Consider the following 17,109-nt stretch of genomic DNA (forward strand, 5'->3'; position numbering starts at 1 on the left):
AATCCCACAAAAGACTGATTTTTACAATGTATCTGCATTCAGTGTAGAGTATGTCAGGCTTGGCAGACTTCATTCAGTTTCTCCTGCAGGGCTATCGTGTAAGCCTACATATATTCATTATGTTTTTTTTATCAGAAGCAGGATGAGTATCCTCTTTCTGTCCCATTTCTGCACCGTGGTTCAGAGACAAATCCTTGTGGCTGCGTGAAAATCAACCAGCTAGACGCAGATGAAGATGGGCTTTGGGGAATTATCCACCCACACACAACATTTCAATCTGAGATTTTAGAGATTTTTCAAGGCACTTTACGGATGATATATTCAAACGTCCTACTTTATTTATTTATTTAAAATAAAGCTGTCATCTTTGAGTGATTCAGTCAAATCAGCACCCAATGCTTCTCTGCTTCCCTCCAAATTTGCAGACGAGGGCATTTGTCGTTCAGCCTTCTTTAAACGGTTCTGCTCTTTGTAAAATATTTTTTAATGTGGTTGTCAATGAAGTGGAAATTTCCCATGATCAGCACTGTTGAATCTGAGTAGAGTATTTTTATATTATTTGAAAACCGACTATAAAGGTGAAGAGAAAAAACACTAAATCTGATATAGACAAATACAAATTTGCAATGGCACAATGAAAAAAGGCAGTGATTACATTAAGCCCAGTTCTAATTGATCCAAGTGTCCCAATAAGTCATGCCAGTGTGCCAAAGAAATTATGATGATTACTTTACTATTGTGTTCATCCTATTTTGTTATGTCCTTAGTGACAACAGTCTATACATCAGCCGCAGCAATGCTTAAAACTTAAAAAATAATCAAGAAAGATACAGCCTTATCTATTTAAAAGTAACATGTACATTCAACAAATACTGTCCTAAAGTGAAATTCTGAGGGAGCACATTGCTTGTGCATTTATTTTAACCTAAAGCTTTCTAACAAAGAATAAGGCAGATACTAAAGTTAGTGTGAACACTGGATCATAGTTCATCAAACGTCTCCCACTTAACTCTGTTTGATTTGTCTGAAAAAAAAAAAAATAAATAAACTTCTTAATTGTAATTGTGCAAAATTTGAGATTCCTATAAGTCATATATGAAGGTACATATAGTTTTGTTTTTACATGTTTTACAGGCATCATATGTGAGGGGCTCTACATGAGTATTTCAAAACTTTATATTGAAAAAATGAGAAGACTACCACAAATTTTGGATATAATGTTAACAAAAATGTGCTCCTTCAAGAAAGATTCATTTGGATTTGGTACATGGTGTAATACCTGAGGTATCTCCCACTGAAGTTGGATGAAAATGTGTGTGACTAAAATCTGAAATTTACTATACTGGAAGGGACCAACAGCCCTCCTGGGGACCAAAATCCATGTCACTCAAAATGTGGTTTTAGTGTCAGGGTTACAGTTGGGTTATGGTTACGTATAAAAGAAAGTTTCATTTAGTTGACTTGGGCATTATGTCAATGGGATGTCCCCACGAGGATAGCAAACCAGACGTGTGTGTGTGTGTGTGTGTGTATTATATTCGAGCTTTAATATCTCTAAACCAATCATCTGATTTTGACAGTTTTGTAGAATATTATGTGCCTAGTGCAGAGAAGCTGTAAATAAAATATCAGTCCTCTACCTGCAAAACTGTGGTTCCTGCAGGCCTTTAAATGCTGTCAGAGATTGGACATCCAATTATTTGAAGGATTCAGGGATCCATCTTTCAATGTTAGCTTGAGTTACACTCCTGACGGCCTATGTACATAGAGCCTTAGACCCAGATATTTAACATTTTATTATTCTTAAAATACAAAGAAGATCCGGCTCAAAGAGTTTTATCAGTTTTGTAGATAGTTTTTTTAAAAAATGCTAGAAAAAAGTTAAAAGACCATAATTCCTTTTTTTTAACAGAAAATATTGGAAATAAACCTTTCTGATAATAATAAAATAATAAGTTCCATTAAGAACAGTAGGTTTCCCTTGGAATTGTTTCATGCAGATCTGAGGTGGTCAGATGGACGCTTTATTTCGAACACACTGGAATAGAGATGGAATAACCCCAATATGGTTAAACAGCAACGTGTAAAAATGTCTTGCAAACTGATAATCTATTACGCATTATTATATTTTTTTTTTTGCTCAAGATTATAAAAATAACTCCTCTGTGCACAAATGAACATTCTTTTTGAATGCTACTACTACTACTAATAAGAAGAATATGATTTATATTATAATATGATATTAATTAACATCAGTGGCAATTGTAGCACACTTGTGGCACACTGAATTTCTCAAAACAGAAACAAGCTACACTGCACATGCTCATTAGGACTCTTTCTCTGCCGGTAGAAAAAATGCAGTTAGATTTCTCCTGCAGAAATTTTCCAGGTCAAAATTGATTCGGATGTAAAAAAGTAAGGTTTTTTTTTTTATCTATAGTATTTTTATTCTACTGTCTAAAGTTTAGATGACTTAAACGTACTTCAACGTTATCTTTGTGTTATCGGTTAAAAAGTAACATCAGTGGATTGTGGTAAAATAGGTATTGCTTGGTAGAATAAAAGCTTGTAATGGGTGCCATATGTCATAAATAAATGTGAGTCATTGGGCTTAAATTGTAAGAAATACATTTTTCTTTCAGTAAAGAAAAAAATTCAGTAAAATCTTTGTGTAAATTTTAAAAATTGTGTACATTTTATTTGTAAGATAATTTCTGTACCATTTCTGTTTTTCTTCTGTAGAAACAGAAAGCTCAATAGTAGATAGAAAAAACACTTTACTGTCACTGAAATATTCATCTACTATGTAATTGCTTTGGTGTAGTATGTTCATGTGAGAGGTGTTTAACATTAGGAAAAGCAGTAAAACGTGTTATAATGCAGTTAAACGTCCAAAATCTGGGCCCTTTACATTTTTCAAACGTTTCCAGTGAATCTTACTGGAGTCTCTCCCAGGCTGATTCTGGCCCCTGAGCCTTATGTTTCATACCACTGATCTACGTGACTACTAAATTCATTCTGTTTGACATGCAGTTACTATGATTTTTTTTTCCAGTGTTGATTAAAATATTTTAAACATGCCTTTGTAGTCACTAACTAAAAGTAGTCATATATTGACATGGTTTGTTTTATAATGGTTACTGTCTATTTTCTATCTTTCTTTAAAAAAAATCAGTGCAACGAAACAGACACAGAATGATTGTTAAATGTTAGTATGTTTTGATTAAATTATCGACGCTACACTAAGTTGTGCACTTCAAATTTGACAGCTCATAGGAATAAATGATCAAATAAAACAGGACTCTCTAGATATCCCCTAACGAATTGCGTCTGTATCCGCTCCCTGCGTCCATGTATGAATAAAAAGAATAATAATGATAATGATAAATGTCGATGACAAAAACAGTGAAGGAGGTGTCCGCTGCAACTCCCGGGAGCCCACTGCGTGGCCTGTGCTGATGTGAATGCAGAGATAGGCGTATTTTGAGGAAGATGATCGGGAGGAGGAGGGCGGGGGAGGAGAGGAGACGAGAGGAGAGAGGATGGAGAGGGAGTGAGACCCGGATGCTGATGCGAGTGAGGCGAAGGAAGGAAGAGGGGAGAGAAAATATCGATTTACGGCAAGAAAACCGAAGGGAGTGTAATAGAAGGGGCCTTTACCCTGCGTGAACTGTCATCAGGAGCGAGGAGGGGGATACGGCAGCTGGTTATAGCGCACCCATATCCGCGGATATCAGTGTGCGTGTGTGTGTGTGTGTTTTGCACCTGTATACCCGGCGGTGAGGGGAGGAGGACACGCCAAAGGAGAGAAGAGAAGATGCTGTGATCCGCTACTTGCAGGGATGTAGAGAGGGAGAGACGGGAGAGTCAGGGAGGGGGAGGACGGCGCTACGTTAAAAAAAGATGCTTGTTTTGCGGGGAATACGCGTTTCACCTCGAAGTATTGTGAGAATGCGGCGGCCGTGTAATAAATCGTACCGTTTGGCGAAGCCCAGAAACTTCAGGCGGTGTCGGTTTTTTTGACAGGCGGCGCGAGCGAGACGGCCGTTCGTCAAGGCGTTGAAGCTAAAGCTAGCCTCGCTGCTGTGTGGGAGAGCGGCGGCGAGGCTAAAATAGCATGTTGTTGGACCTGTGAAACAGGCCTGGCAGTGAGGGGAAAACAGTGATTTCATTTTCAGTGCAAGCATACACTTGACGTATTGGACGTTTTGTCCGTTTACTTAACTAAAAATAATATTAAGCGTAGGAAAAATACATGAATATTTTAAGGCAGACGTGAAAACCTGCTCGTTTTAAGGCTATATAAGGGTAACGTTTCTCATTAACAGTCATATATCGTTAACGTCATACGTATAACAAGGTGTGAGTTATAGAAATAAGCTAATGTACATAAATAAGACTCGTTAGTTTGCCTACTTTAGAGTAGTGGTTGGTATTTAACACAGAAAACACCCTAAAAACTTAATGCCATGTCAGTTCCCCCCGCTTTATTCTACATATAGCAAGATGTTTTGTAAAAAAAATAATAATTAAAAAAATAAACATTATGTTTACCGTGCTGTCTCGGTTTAGATGAAAAACGTCCACCCAGGTGTTGTAAATCAGCAGCAGTTTTCACTTCTATGGTTTTTTGTTTTTTTCACGTTCATGAAGTGACTTCAAAGAAAGTCCGTGTTACCGCTGACATAAAAAGACAGTCGTTCTAATTTGAGCATCGTCTTGTCTCCCACAGTAACTTCTGTGTAAGCTGTACAATATCACAGTAATTGCAATAACTACAGTGCAGTAAGTAGTAATAATTGTGTGTTAGCCTCCAGTTAAGAGCAGTATGAGTAAGGAACTGTCTCTAAGTCAGTCAGCTCAATATGTTGGGCCCTATCGACTGGAAAAGACTCTGGGGAAGGGACAGACAGGTGAGTATTGCCGAGTTGTTTCTGAAATTAAAACTAGTGTTTTGTGTAGTGTTTAAACTGTGCGCTTTTATTCTACCCCCACCCGCCACCCTTCTTGTGTTTTATAATGATCTCTCTCATCCAATCTACAGGACTTGTCAAACTGGGGATCCACTGTATTACGGGTCAGAAGGTAGCCATCAAAATAGTCAACAGAGAGAAGCTGTCTGAGTCAGTCCTGATGAAGGTACAGTCTGTTGAAGGCGTTGCTCACAGTGACGTTAATGATGACACTTATATGTATATGCATATACATATATATGTATATGTATATATATATATATATATATATAGCATGGTGTTTTAAGATGTTGACAAAATGTCCCATATTCACTATATTTATCGTCTGTATGAGTTAACAGTTAACCTCCGTTCAGATGTGTGAAAAACAACTCGCTCATGAGCCTCGCTTCAAAATCTTTCTCTCTCTATGCTTTCCCTTCTTTCTAACCAGGTTGAAAGGGAGATTGCCATTCTGAAACTGATTGAGCATCCGCATGTATTGAAGCTGCATGATGTTTACGAGAATAACAAATATCTGTGAGTTCCCTCTGCATTCAGAAAAAGCCTTTCTCTTTGGCTCAATGCAGTCTGCATGCTTTCTAGCTGCATACTAATCTTTGGAGTGGGATGAGTATAAATATTTCAAGAAAAGCTGTAATAATCTGCTGTCGTTACTGTAAGTCTCACTTTTCCTTCATCCCCTACTTTTATTCTCAAAAGTCTGTCTTAATGAGGAGTATGTCTCAAATCTATTAATACCCTTACAAAACAACTGTTGGAGTAGACAGATGGGTTGTCCGAAAGTGAGTACAGCCTGAATATTGTAGTCCTAGTATCCAACATCATAAGCTTATTATATCAAACCATGGGAAGTGTCTAAGTTTAAATAGTTTTTTCTTAGCATCTTGTCTGCTTTTCACTACTTGCACCACTTTTCCACCAATGTGGTGCCAAACTAAGAACCTCTTTCCCACATTTTCACCAAAAGTGCAAACACTGATATCCTTTTCTGCGGGATGGGCCTTTAATTCTCTTCCTGTAGAAACTACATCAAACTTTTGCAGTGTTCGGTTTGGTCAAAAAAGTCGGTTGGTCCTCTAAAAGCACCAGGGCAGAACTGGCTCTGCGCTTGGTCCGGCACCACATCAGTGGAAAAGCGTTATCAGAATCATAAGTTCAAATCACACTGTTGTCCCTGTTTGTGGACAGGTACCTGGTGTTAGAGCATGTGTCAGGAGGAGAGCTTTTTGACTACCTGGTAAAGAAGGGCCGGCTAACTCCAAAAGAGGCCAGGAAGTTCTTCAGGCAGATCATCTCTGCTTTGGATTTCTGCCACAGTCATTCCATCTGGTTGGTTTTTTGCACCGAGCTGTAATAACCGTGTTTGAGTCAAGTTCATATGTAGGATGTTGATTTAAGACTCATCTACTGACTTACAAAGCTATTTTGAGCGTTTCTTTTTAAACAATACAACAGCTGTTGTCTGATGTACTAAATGAGTGAAACACATTATGATTGTGCAAACACATTTTCAGAGTCATGCAGTTGTATTTGATTTAAAGCATCATGTTGACAACAACTCTAACAGTATTGGTTGTATGTGTGCAGTCACAGAGACCTGAAACCTGAGAACTTGCTCCTGGATGAAAAGAACAACATTCGTATTGCTGACTTTGGCATGGCCTCCCTGCAGGTGGGAGACAGTCTGTTAGAAACCAGCTGTGGGTGAGTATCAACTCTGTGTGTGAGCTTCATGAATGATGATGTACATACATAAACAGGGTTATATAATTCAACAACTTGCAGTATGACTCTGTACATTTTAAAGGCTCCACGTCAGCAGAAAAATACAGCGTCTACAACACAGATCTATGACTTCTTTTATACAGTGCTCATTTTACTTTCACTAATATTAATGGCAAACCTTTTCTGATTTTAGATCACCACATTACGCTTGCCCTGAGGTTATACGGGTAAGTATCCAGCTCTTATTATCTGTATTCTCAAATGTTCTTGTTTGAAATGTAAATAAAAAAATTTTTTTGTAGAGAGATAAATCGCTCCAAAGGTACATGATCTAAACCAGGGATGTCAAACCCATTTTACACTGTGGGACATGTACAGTCCACTTTGATCTTAAGTGTGTTTGATCAGTTAAACTCTGCTTTCTGAGAGTGTAAAGAAGTTAAATCACACATTTAATCTCAGAGATATTTTGATATTTAAAAACAAAGTGCAATTTCAACAATACAGTTTTTCTGCATGCTAAAGAAATGCTGTGTTGGGCTTAAATTGTAAGAAGTAAATATATAAAATTACAGAAAGAGTTCTGTTAGTTTATTACTCAGTCTGTGATTATGAACATTTTTGTTATTTGACAGAGCATCCTGTTTTTTTTGAAATGGTGAACCCTATGTAAAAATTGTACATTTCTATAGTAGACAGTGAAAAAACAGGAATTTTCTGTCATTTAATTGTTTATCTTTTACTTATTTACTTTGGTGTAGTATGAATGGTTTTTCAAAAAGCTGTTAAAAGTTTGAAAATACAATAAAAAGTCAAATTTATGCCCCCACATTTTTCATAGCTCTCCAGTGGGCCTGATTGGCGTCTTTGGCTGGCCAATTCTGGCGGCCGAGCCTTATGTTTGACACCCCTGATGAAAACTAACCAGTAACATGACACTTTTAATGTTAAGTTCAGTCTGTCTCGTGAGTTGTTTTTCTGAACGTTCACACCTTTTAGCATGAGTAAATCTTTAGGACACTCAGCATTTAAAAGATTATCCAGTGTTGTCGATTCAAATCTGGCTTCATGGTATTTTTAGACTGAGTTTGACTAAATGGATTTTAGTGTTCCTTTCAGTGTTTTTCATCCTGAAATCAGCCTAAATCATCCTGTGACGGGTGCCAAGTTTTGTGAATCACTTTTGTATTGAAATGGCCGGCGATGAATAAAATCATAAGTGTTTGTGTGTTTGCAGGGGGAGAAGTATGATGGGCGGAGAGCAGATGTGTGGAGCTGTGGGGTCATTCTGTTTGCCCTACTGGTGGTAAGTCTTTTACTTGTGTTTTCACAGTGCACTTTGGTCTTTTTTAAAATCCCTTATCTAATGTTTTTTGCAGTTTTTTCTTACATCCCACGCTTGCCAGTGTTTTTTTTTTTTTAATGCAATCTGTTTTTTTGTTCCTTTCTTGTTTTTGTCTCTCTCTCTCTCTCTCTGCCCTACAGGGGGCCCTTCCTTTTGACCACGACAATTTACGCCAGCTCCTGGAAAAGGTAAAGAGCGGGGTGTTCCACATGCCTCACTTCATCCCCCCGGACTGTCAGTCCCTGCTGAAGGGAATGATTGAGGTCAACCCTGAAAAGAGGCTCACGGTATGAGACTGCTCACATTAGTCCAGACCTCAGATGCAGCATGCATTTACACCTGTTTTCAGTCACCCGCCTTAAACTGGGATTGCCTCTCCTTCTGTAAGATAAAATACATGTTTAATGGGACTCTTGCTTTTGGTACAAATAATTTTTGTCTCGATTCACTTTTAGATGATCCTTCTTGCCTTTCCTATTATCCTTTTTTGCTGGATCTGCACTCTAGCTGATATTTATGTGTGGCACAGTTGCATTTTGTATGTGTTTTATTGGCGCATTCATTGCAATACTGTACAGTCAGGAAGATGCATCGTAGTGGCAGCTGTTAAAGCATGTTTTGGGGACTTAACTGAGTCATCTAGAACTTGCTCAGTAATATTTCTAACACACACACACACACAAGTGATTTTCTGATTAAACTTTCAAAAGCAAACATTGCAGAGTTGAAAATGTTTTTTATGATCCAGTTTAATGGGTAATATTCTGCAATCGTGAGATTTGTGGATGTATAAAAAAAAAAAAAAAAGTGATGTGAACTGTTTACACAGCACAGCTCTGTGGCCATCTGGCTGTTAACAGACTGTAGACACTAATGGCCCCATCTGCCCTGTCACCCCTTATAGCTAGAGGCCATCCAGAAACATTCCTGGTATCTGTGAGTATACATTCGTTTTCTCATACGTGACTGCTGAAGTGATCGTATTTAATCATGTACAGTACATCTGTGTCATTCCTATGTGCTTCATTTTGTTTGACTCCTACTAGGGGTGGTCGTAACGAGCCGTGTCCTGAGCAGCCTCCTCCAAGGCGGGTTTGTGTGAGGCGAATCTTGTCCCTGACTGAGCTGGACCCAGATGTGCTGGACAGCATGCACTCGCTCGGTTGTTTCCGAGACAGAGTCAAGCTCACACGTGACTTGCAGTGTGAGGAGTAAGTCATTTCTTTCAGCTTCCAAACACGTTTGTGGTTTCTAGCGTCAGCTTGAAATGGCTGGAAAAATCAGAACATTTGTGGCATATAATATGCAATGCAGTCACAAGCATGTAATATTTCTTTCAGTGTATATTTTGCTTTTGCTGTTGCGTATTTTTTGTTGTTGTATTTTTTTCTCCTTTTAACACTCAGCCAGCATATTTGACGTTATGCAACCGATTAATATTGGCCACAAACATCCTATCTTGTCTTATTTGCCTATATAGTGTTGAGTTAGAGGAAGGAGTATGTGGCTTATTTTTAGCTCTTTTCCCATTGGTGTGATCAGTTAAATAAACTGATTGTGTCATGAAATCCATGTCTGCGTGACCGTGTGAACAGCCTACTAAAAGCTAATCGCGTGGCTGTGTGGCATCCATACAGATTTCCTTTTTAAATAAATATTATTAGCATCTCATTCAATCTGTATTTTTCTCCCACCCCCAACAGAGAAAACCAGGAGAAAATGATCTATTACCTTCTGCTAGACAGGAAAGAGCGGTACCCCAGCTATGAGGATGAGGACTTACCTCCGCGCAATGATGTAGGTCAGTCTTTAGGGGGCAGGAGGGATCCACTCAAGAGAGGACGCTACAGTTATCGGTCTGAGACACATTTTACCGACTTTTTCAAGAGCGGTGTTCCTGTATGCTCAGTTCTCCTTCCAGTGAATTAGGGATTACTTGAGGTTATGATTTAAACACTATTAAGTTATAATTTTATTACTTGATGCACTGACTGCACTGACTAGCATTAGCATTAGAGATAAAATATACAGCAGTATGGCCCTTAATGTCCTTGTGTTGGAGTTTTAGTGTGTTTACCTGTTTCTTTAATACTATAAGTTGTCGCTGGCTTTTACCATGATTATACCAGCCTTTGCAGGACATCTGCAAGCTTTGTCTATGAGATAAAACTGGAAGGGACAGCAATTCTGTAAATGCAAATGAAGCTAAGTTTATCACAGTCACAGATGGCGCAGTGAGCAAAAGGCCTGTGAAAGAATTTTTCAGAAGAAATTCCTGAAGTGCGAAACACAGCACAAAGCTTAAAATTAAAACAAAATTTGTAACGAGTTTATGGTGGCGTTTCTCAGCAGACCCTCCTCGAAAGCGCGTCGACTCCCCTATGCTGACGCGCCACGGCCGTTGCCGTCCCGAAAGGAAGAGCCTGGAGGTCCTGAGTGTCACCGAACAAGGGTCTCCTACACCACCTCGCAGGGCCCTGGACACAGCTGCACACAGCCAGAGGTATAGCATGTTTTTCTTACACATATATAGTACATACACTCTGTATTCTGCAGAATTAGAGCGCAAGAATTCATTATCATACAGTTTTTGTTTTGGGGGTTTTTTTCTTGGGGGGGGGGGGGGGGGGGGGGTTTAACAGCCTATTAATCTTTGGGTCTCTTTGTCAGGTCTCGCTCAGTCAGTGGAGCATCAACCGGTCTCTCCTCCAGCCCTCTCAGTAGTCCCAGGGTAAGGTTCTGTAAACCAACTTGTTCATACTTTTACTACATTATCTTTGAACACTATACCTGGATCCATAATAAAATGCTAATTTCTGGTAGTCTGCATTTATATTATTTAACTCCTGTCAATAATATAGCTTTAAGTCCAGTCTCATATTTGTGTCCTGCAGTTCAGACAGCTGTCAGTGTCAGCAGGGTACTGTGTACATTTTAGCCTCATTGGGCAATAACAGCTCTGTAAACCAACAGTGGAAATGACTTCAGAGATAATGTTGACAGACTAGGTAGTAATTTAGTTTACCTCAATTCAGTATTACTCCTTTGCCAACTATTGATTCAGTATGTAACAATGCGGTTTTTTTGCTGATGTCAGTCTCTACATGAAGCTGCTTTAAAAAAAACAAATATTCACTCCTCGCAACTCCCTAAAATATCTTCTCAGTCATTTTTACACATCATCACAACACAGGTCCCTTAAATGAATTGTCTCACCCAACAGGAGGCTTGCATTTGTTTTCTGTCTTCATGTCACTTTTCTTCCTCCTCATGCATGAGCTAGTTTTATATATGATAATTTGAACAATTTGACAGCTTAATTAGATGCTTTATTGGATAATTAATGGTTTGATTGTGCTTGAAAGTGTATAAAAACAGTCCCTAAAGGGTAAAAAAAAAAACCTTAATTGGCAGCAATTACTCTATAGTAACACCTTCACAGCCACTGTCCTGTGTCACTGCATTCTTAACCCTGCCACAACTGTCACGAAACCCTCACTTTCAATAGATTTAAAGGGCGCGTACTAAAGACTGAAATGCACTAAATGAAAGACTTTATGATCGTCACTGAGAACTGCATTCGGCACTTTCACTCCTCACAAGATGCACTCTTCTGTCATTAAGCATGATATTCATTTCCATCCTTTCTCCATTTTCCATCCCTTCTCTTTCTTGTTTTCCATGTCTCCCACCCCCTCACCCTGACAAACCCCCACCCCCCAGTCCTATCAGAGCCCCGTCTTCACTTTCAGCCAATCAGATGTCACCTCTGCCACCGCTTCCCCACTCACAAAGGAGTCCAAACAGGGAAGCACCACCACTCCTCGCTCAGCACGGGCTCATGACAAGCCCAAAGCTCCCCCAAACCCAAAGACCCAGACCTTGCCCACCAAGGGACCCGCCAACCGACCCCACCTACAGCCCATCAAATCCTTGCCTCTGCAAAATCCATCCTCCCGCTCGCCCTCCCCTTCCCCACTCCTGTCACCCATCCCCCGTTTCTTCTTCCCTTCCTCTTCTGTCCTAAAGTCAGTGACTAAGAGCTTCTACCCAAACTCTGCCCACTCTGTGCCGCAGGTCACTCCCCAGGGCTCTCCGTTGCCCACACCCTTGGGCACCCCTGTTCACCACCCTCACCACCCCTCCTCCACCCCGCCCTCCTCTTCCTCGTCCTCATCCTCCTCGCGGGCGGAGGGAGGGGGAGGGGTGGGCTCACTGTCGCTGACCCCACCCTCCAGTCCAGGAGGGGGGAGCGGCATGGCAGCCAGCAGCTCTGCCCATTGGAGGACTCGCCTCAATTCTTTCAAGAACAACCTCCTGGGCTCACCAAGATTCCATCGGCGTAAATTGCAAGGTCAGTCCTGCATGTTTGCTCTCATATTTTGTGGGAGTTATGCTTTTAGTGTGTAGGATTATAGCTTCAGAAGATTTCATTACTTCTAATACACTGGTTTCCTTTTTCAGCTTTCATCTCTGTAATCGCTGAGGATTATCTATAAGTTTTTCCTTTTGCTCTATTCTGTCAAATGTCGATTGCGGAATTTTTGTGTGTGCTTCATCTCTCTCACAGTTCCTACATCAGAGGATATGTCCAGCCTAACGCCAGAATCCAGCCCTGAGTGAGTCCCAGCTCCTGGAGATAAATATTTGTTGAGGTGTCGTATTTTCACGGTATAAAGCCGTTTGTTTACGCTGTCTGTGTCTCCTCATGCTGTGTATTTCTTTTGTCTGGCTACCAGGCTAGCTAAGAAATCGTGGTTTGGGAATTTCATCGGCTTGGAGAAAGAGGAGCAGATCTTCGTGGTGATCAGAGACAAACCGCTGAGCTCTGTTAAAGCTGACATTGTCCACGCCTTCCTGTCTGTGAGTGTCTGACTTGGACTGTCCTTCACTGCTCTCGCGATCAAAGCATGGCTCTGGCTGGATCTGACTTGTGCTCTCATACTGTACACACTCCATTTCTCTCATTATTTCAGTTTTCTCTTTATTTAATCTTTATTTGATCTTGCTCACTCGTGGCATGTAGATGGATCACTTTGCTTTCACCAATGGCTCACTCTTTCTCTCTCCTCTCCTCACCCTCACCCTTTGTCTCCCTATACTCACGTCGGTCCCCATACCTCTCCCGCCTCGTAAGTCTGTCGGTCTCTCTGCTTCTTCTCTGTCGCCCCACCACACAGATCCCATCCCTCAGTCACAGCGTCCTCTCACAGACCAGCTTCCGAGCCGAATACAAATCCTCCGGCGGTCCCTCCGTCTTCCAGAAGCCCGTCAAGTTCCAGGTGGACATTGCCTTTTCCGAGGGCGAGAGGGAGCGGGACAGGGAGAGAAACGAGAGGGAGGGCAGGAGGGAGACAGGAATTTACAGCGTGACATTCACCCTCATATCAGGCAAGTAAAGCAGATGCTAAAATTAGCTAATGGTGGAATGAAATGTTAAACATTTTGACAAAACTGTGTCGCTCCCTGAAAAAATCTCAATTTTTGCAAATCTGCTCAACAGCTTTCTGCTTTGGAAAGTTATATGAACAAATCAATAATACTCTTGTCAGCAAGTAAAGCTATAGCAAGATGAGGTTTAATAAGTAAAGGGGTTTAAGAGGGTTAATAAGTAAACCTTATAGTAAAATACTCAACATTTCCTGAAATGTTTATGTTTTTGAGCAGTATTTTTAAGTTGAAACTGGGTTCAACTTGGTTTGTTTTTACCAAATTGAGGGTTTTTCTCTGAAAATAACTTTGGATGTATAAAAAAAATCAGGTGACGTTAAGATCATATTATTTTGGAACAGTACCTACCCTAAGTTAAATGTGTGTGACTCCTCTTCAGGTCCGAGTCGCAGGTTCAGACGGGTGGTGGAAACGATTCAAGCGCAGCTTCTCAGCTCCCATGATCACCCACTGGTGTCAGCCCTATCTGGTAAGATTGCTTAACCACACAATACTTTTCCACACACTGCTGTAGAAATTCACCCTGTTTAAATTTTAGTCTTTGAGCTGATTTCTAGATCTATATTTGTTCTTGGAGCTGACTATAATAATTGACATGATTCACAGTTCCTAGACTATAGTGAGCGAAGCATAGGGTGGAAGATTAGCTGCCACCTTAATCACCTTAATTCACACCTGCATTTCTGCCACTGACCCGTGAAGCCTGTGGATTGTAAACATTCAGAGTGACTTTCCCGTTCTCTTCTCTTGATCCCTTCCCAGATGAGAAGAACAGTCGGCCCCACGGGACCCCCACCCGCCAAAACTCGAGGCGCTCCGAGGGTGGGGGCGACAGGTGCGAGTGGGGTGACCGAGCAGATGGCGGAGGCATAGGAGGCAGCGGGGGAGTTCTGCAGCGCAGAGGCTCCGCCAAAGAGAGAACCCGACTGCTGTCCTCCAACGGAACCCAATCCCAACCGTAGGATAGAAAGTTAGACTGCGCAGCAGGATGCCTGAACTACACCAGAAAGAAGACAGTGTAATTTCATCTCCAAGTATCCCTGCAAGCCATGAGCTACTCCTATTCTTCCTTGTCTAAGTTACTGAAGGTGCTTGACCACAGAGCAAGGATTGAGCCTTTTTCCTCCCCATCATGCACATTTTTTCCAACTCGAGATTCTACCGATCTTATGATTACCAGGATTCCTACCCTTAAATGAGAAACAAGTGTTAACAAACCGCCCTTTAATGAAAAAAAAAAATAACAATACGTGAATGAGCAGTTTGGTATATATCATAGGTACAGCTTCACAGATCAAACTAGGAATTTTGAAGTGCTAATGTGCATGCCAGTTAGCGAATCAGCCTGTTCAAGGATGCTGATATGATCAGATAGGCTAGTCTACCATATCATCGTATTACAGTATCCAACACCAAAAAAAAGGAAAAAAATAAATAATAGTCTTGTGATGGTTCTCGAGATTACTCCTAAAATGAATCAGTGCGCTCATATCACTATCAAGCAACATCTAAACCCGCCCACTAAAAAGAAATATGAATGCATCTCAGCAGAAGAATCCTAAAGAGTTAGCACCCTGCTGCCGCCCCAGTGAGTGGCGATGAGCTCAGTGAAGGTCCTGTTTTTCTCCAGCAGTGTCTCCTCCTAAGGTAAAGAAAACCAACAAAGTAAGCTAAGTAAGTGAATGTGAACAAAAAAAGATATTTTTTTATTTAGTTTTTATTTATGTTTACACATTTCTTTTAAGGATGTCAGTAGCACAGTGATCACAGTAAAGACAGCAACTGAGACACTCCACACAGTGTTTGACAGTGGAAGCTGCTTTTCCAACAGGCATTCATTCAGAGTTAAGTGTTTCGATTCTTTTATATTTGCTTTTTACTCAGAGACAATATGAAACAATGCTTCTAAGATTTTTGCATTGGACCCTCGTTGCTCTGAAGAAAAGTGTTTGAACAGAAATATGAACAGTAATATATGAAAGCTTTGTTTTGTCGTCACTATCCGTGATTAGCTTCATGAACCTCATCACAGCTGTTTGCGCCCAGATTGAATGAGAAGAGCATCACCGGCCTGTGGATCAAACAGAAACCGCCTTTCTCGTCAAGCTTTGTCTCCTGTTGCCATAGTATTCATATACTGACTCATGTCAAAATAAAGCAAACAAACAAACAAAAAAAGAAGATACACAGTAAGGAAATTCATCAATGGGACGCATTCATGATGCTGGACTTTAAAAAAGGTGTCAGCTTCTTGTTGAACAGGACTTCCTAACCCCACGCTCGTTATTTCAGTGTTCACCGACAAGCCAAGTATCCATCGCCGCACCCTTGCTCATCACTAAGAGTCGCCATTCTGCAAGCAGACGTAGCAACTCAAGGCAGTCACATATATTACTCCAGTACTCTATCAGACTAGTCGATGTTCATCACAGTCTTCCATACAGTGCAATATGCAACAAGAGTGCAGAAGGATTTCAGAGAGACACACAGTGCTACACTTTATTATTTTAATGTCATTTTTTCTAATCTGTCGATTTTTCTGTCTGTTGTTTATTTATTCATTTATGGGGGGGTTTGTCATGTATTTGTTTTATAAACTAGATTTCATGCCAACAAAATGTGTCAATAACAAACCCAAGAAACCCGTTCCTGTTCCTGTTATTTACTCTTTTTTTCCGATAGCAGCAGTTGCTCTCATCTCACGTCCCCACTGAGCTTTTGTCTGTATCTTGCGTTTCTGTGACTCACACTGATCTCTGGTAACTGGTATCTGTGTGCGAGACGGGTGGGTGGCGACTGAATGAGAGTGGGCTGAGCACTTTGCAGCGGATGCGTTTTGAGGTAGTTACGTGTGGATTTTCCCGACTGACCCAGTGATTTTGAACTAACCAACACAGCCAAACCCTAACAGGCCTATGTTTTCTCTGTCACAAACACACATGAGCACATCAAATACTTGCTTGTTGGCTTTATCTCCTGTGTTAATGCCTTGTCCGTTTGACCTGTCTGTCCCGCTTCCTCACCTCTGTTTTGTTCCCATTGTCACAAGAAGAGAAACTGTATGGAGTTGTTTGCCTCACAGTCCTAAACACACTGATTGCTCACCTCATCTTTCACGTCACCTTCATTTTTCATTGACCCAACTCTGGCTAAGATTGTAAACTATTCTCCATCCATAAGGGTCAGTAGAATAAGGTGTTTAAAAAAAGAAATGTCTGTATCATAATTTAAATATAAAAAGTGCACTATTATAACTATTGCCTGTGATTAAAAAGAACAATTATGATTGAATTGATGGTCAAAATAAAGAGAGATCCACCTTATTGTTATGGTTACAGTAATAAACCCTAAATTCATATGTGTGTCTGTTTAGTTCCTGTGTAAAAAAAGAAAAGAAAAAGTGGCTTACTTTTAGGAAGCTTTTCCTTTCTTCATGACAGTTTGTCGTGACACACTGTCACACAAACGGGAAGTGTAATGTCTTATACAGTAATTATAGAATAATATTAAAGATTCTTGTAACCTTCTGAAGTTAGAATACTCAAGGCAAGTTTGATGGAGTTTATAATCACATTTTTTTTTCAATTTAAGCAAACCTTCAGAAAAATCTGG

At 40.4% G+C, this 17,109-nt stretch overlaps 1 protein-coding gene across 9 annotated transcripts; it reads left to right on the plus strand.

Moving 5' to 3' along the window:
• The first annotated feature begins 3,525 nt into the window (after positions 1–3,525).
• On the plus strand, positions 3,526–16,855 carry brsk1a (BR serine/threonine kinase 1a). Of its 9 annotated transcripts, XM_080305513.1 has the most exons (20): positions 3,527–4,064; positions 4,107–4,913; positions 5,045–5,139; positions 5,407–5,492; positions 6,165–6,305; positions 6,564–6,680; positions 6,895–6,928; positions 7,939–8,007; positions 8,187–8,333; positions 8,951–8,982; positions 9,093–9,257; positions 9,750–9,847; positions 10,396–10,549; positions 10,717–10,777; positions 11,770–12,400; positions 12,617–12,665; positions 12,786–12,909; positions 13,227–13,437; positions 13,877–13,964; positions 14,246–16,855. In XM_080305513.1, the coding sequence occupies exons 2-20, from the start codon at positions 4,829–4,831 to the stop codon at positions 14,457–14,459; spliced, it is 2,601 nt and encodes an 866-aa protein (XP_080161639.1). In that variant the 5' UTR covers positions 3,527–4,064; positions 4,107–4,828; the 3' UTR covers positions 14,460–16,855. The 9 variants fall into 9 exon arrangements, with proteins under 9 accessions (XP_026018638.1, XP_080161638.1, XP_080161642.1 ...); XM_026162853.2 differs by having other exon boundaries at positions 3,526–4,913; positions 13,877–13,966; positions 14,260–16,855; XM_080305512.1 differs by having other exon boundaries at positions 3,526–4,913.
• The last annotated feature ends 254 nt before the right edge of the window (positions 16,856–17,109 follow it).

This window comes from Astatotilapia calliptera, chromosome 8, assembly GCF_964374335.1.
Source record: "Astatotilapia calliptera chromosome 8, fAstCal68.1, whole genome shotgun sequence".
Taxonomy (NCBI): Eukaryota; Metazoa; Chordata; class Actinopteri; order Cichliformes; family Cichlidae; genus Astatotilapia; species Astatotilapia calliptera.

Coding starts and splice junctions, on each gene's coding strand:
- brsk1a (XM_080305512.1), top strand. CDS start 4,829: ATGAGTAAGGAACTGTCTCTAAGTCAGTCAGCTCAATATGTTGGGCCC. Junction 5,493..6,164: donor TACGAGAATAACAAATATCT/GTGAGTTCCCTC, acceptor GTTTGTGGACAG/GTACCTGGTGTTAGAGCATG. Junction 6,929..7,938: donor CTTGCCCTGAGGTTATACGG/GTAAGTATCCAG, acceptor GTGTGTTTGCAG/GGGGAGAAGTATGATGGGCG.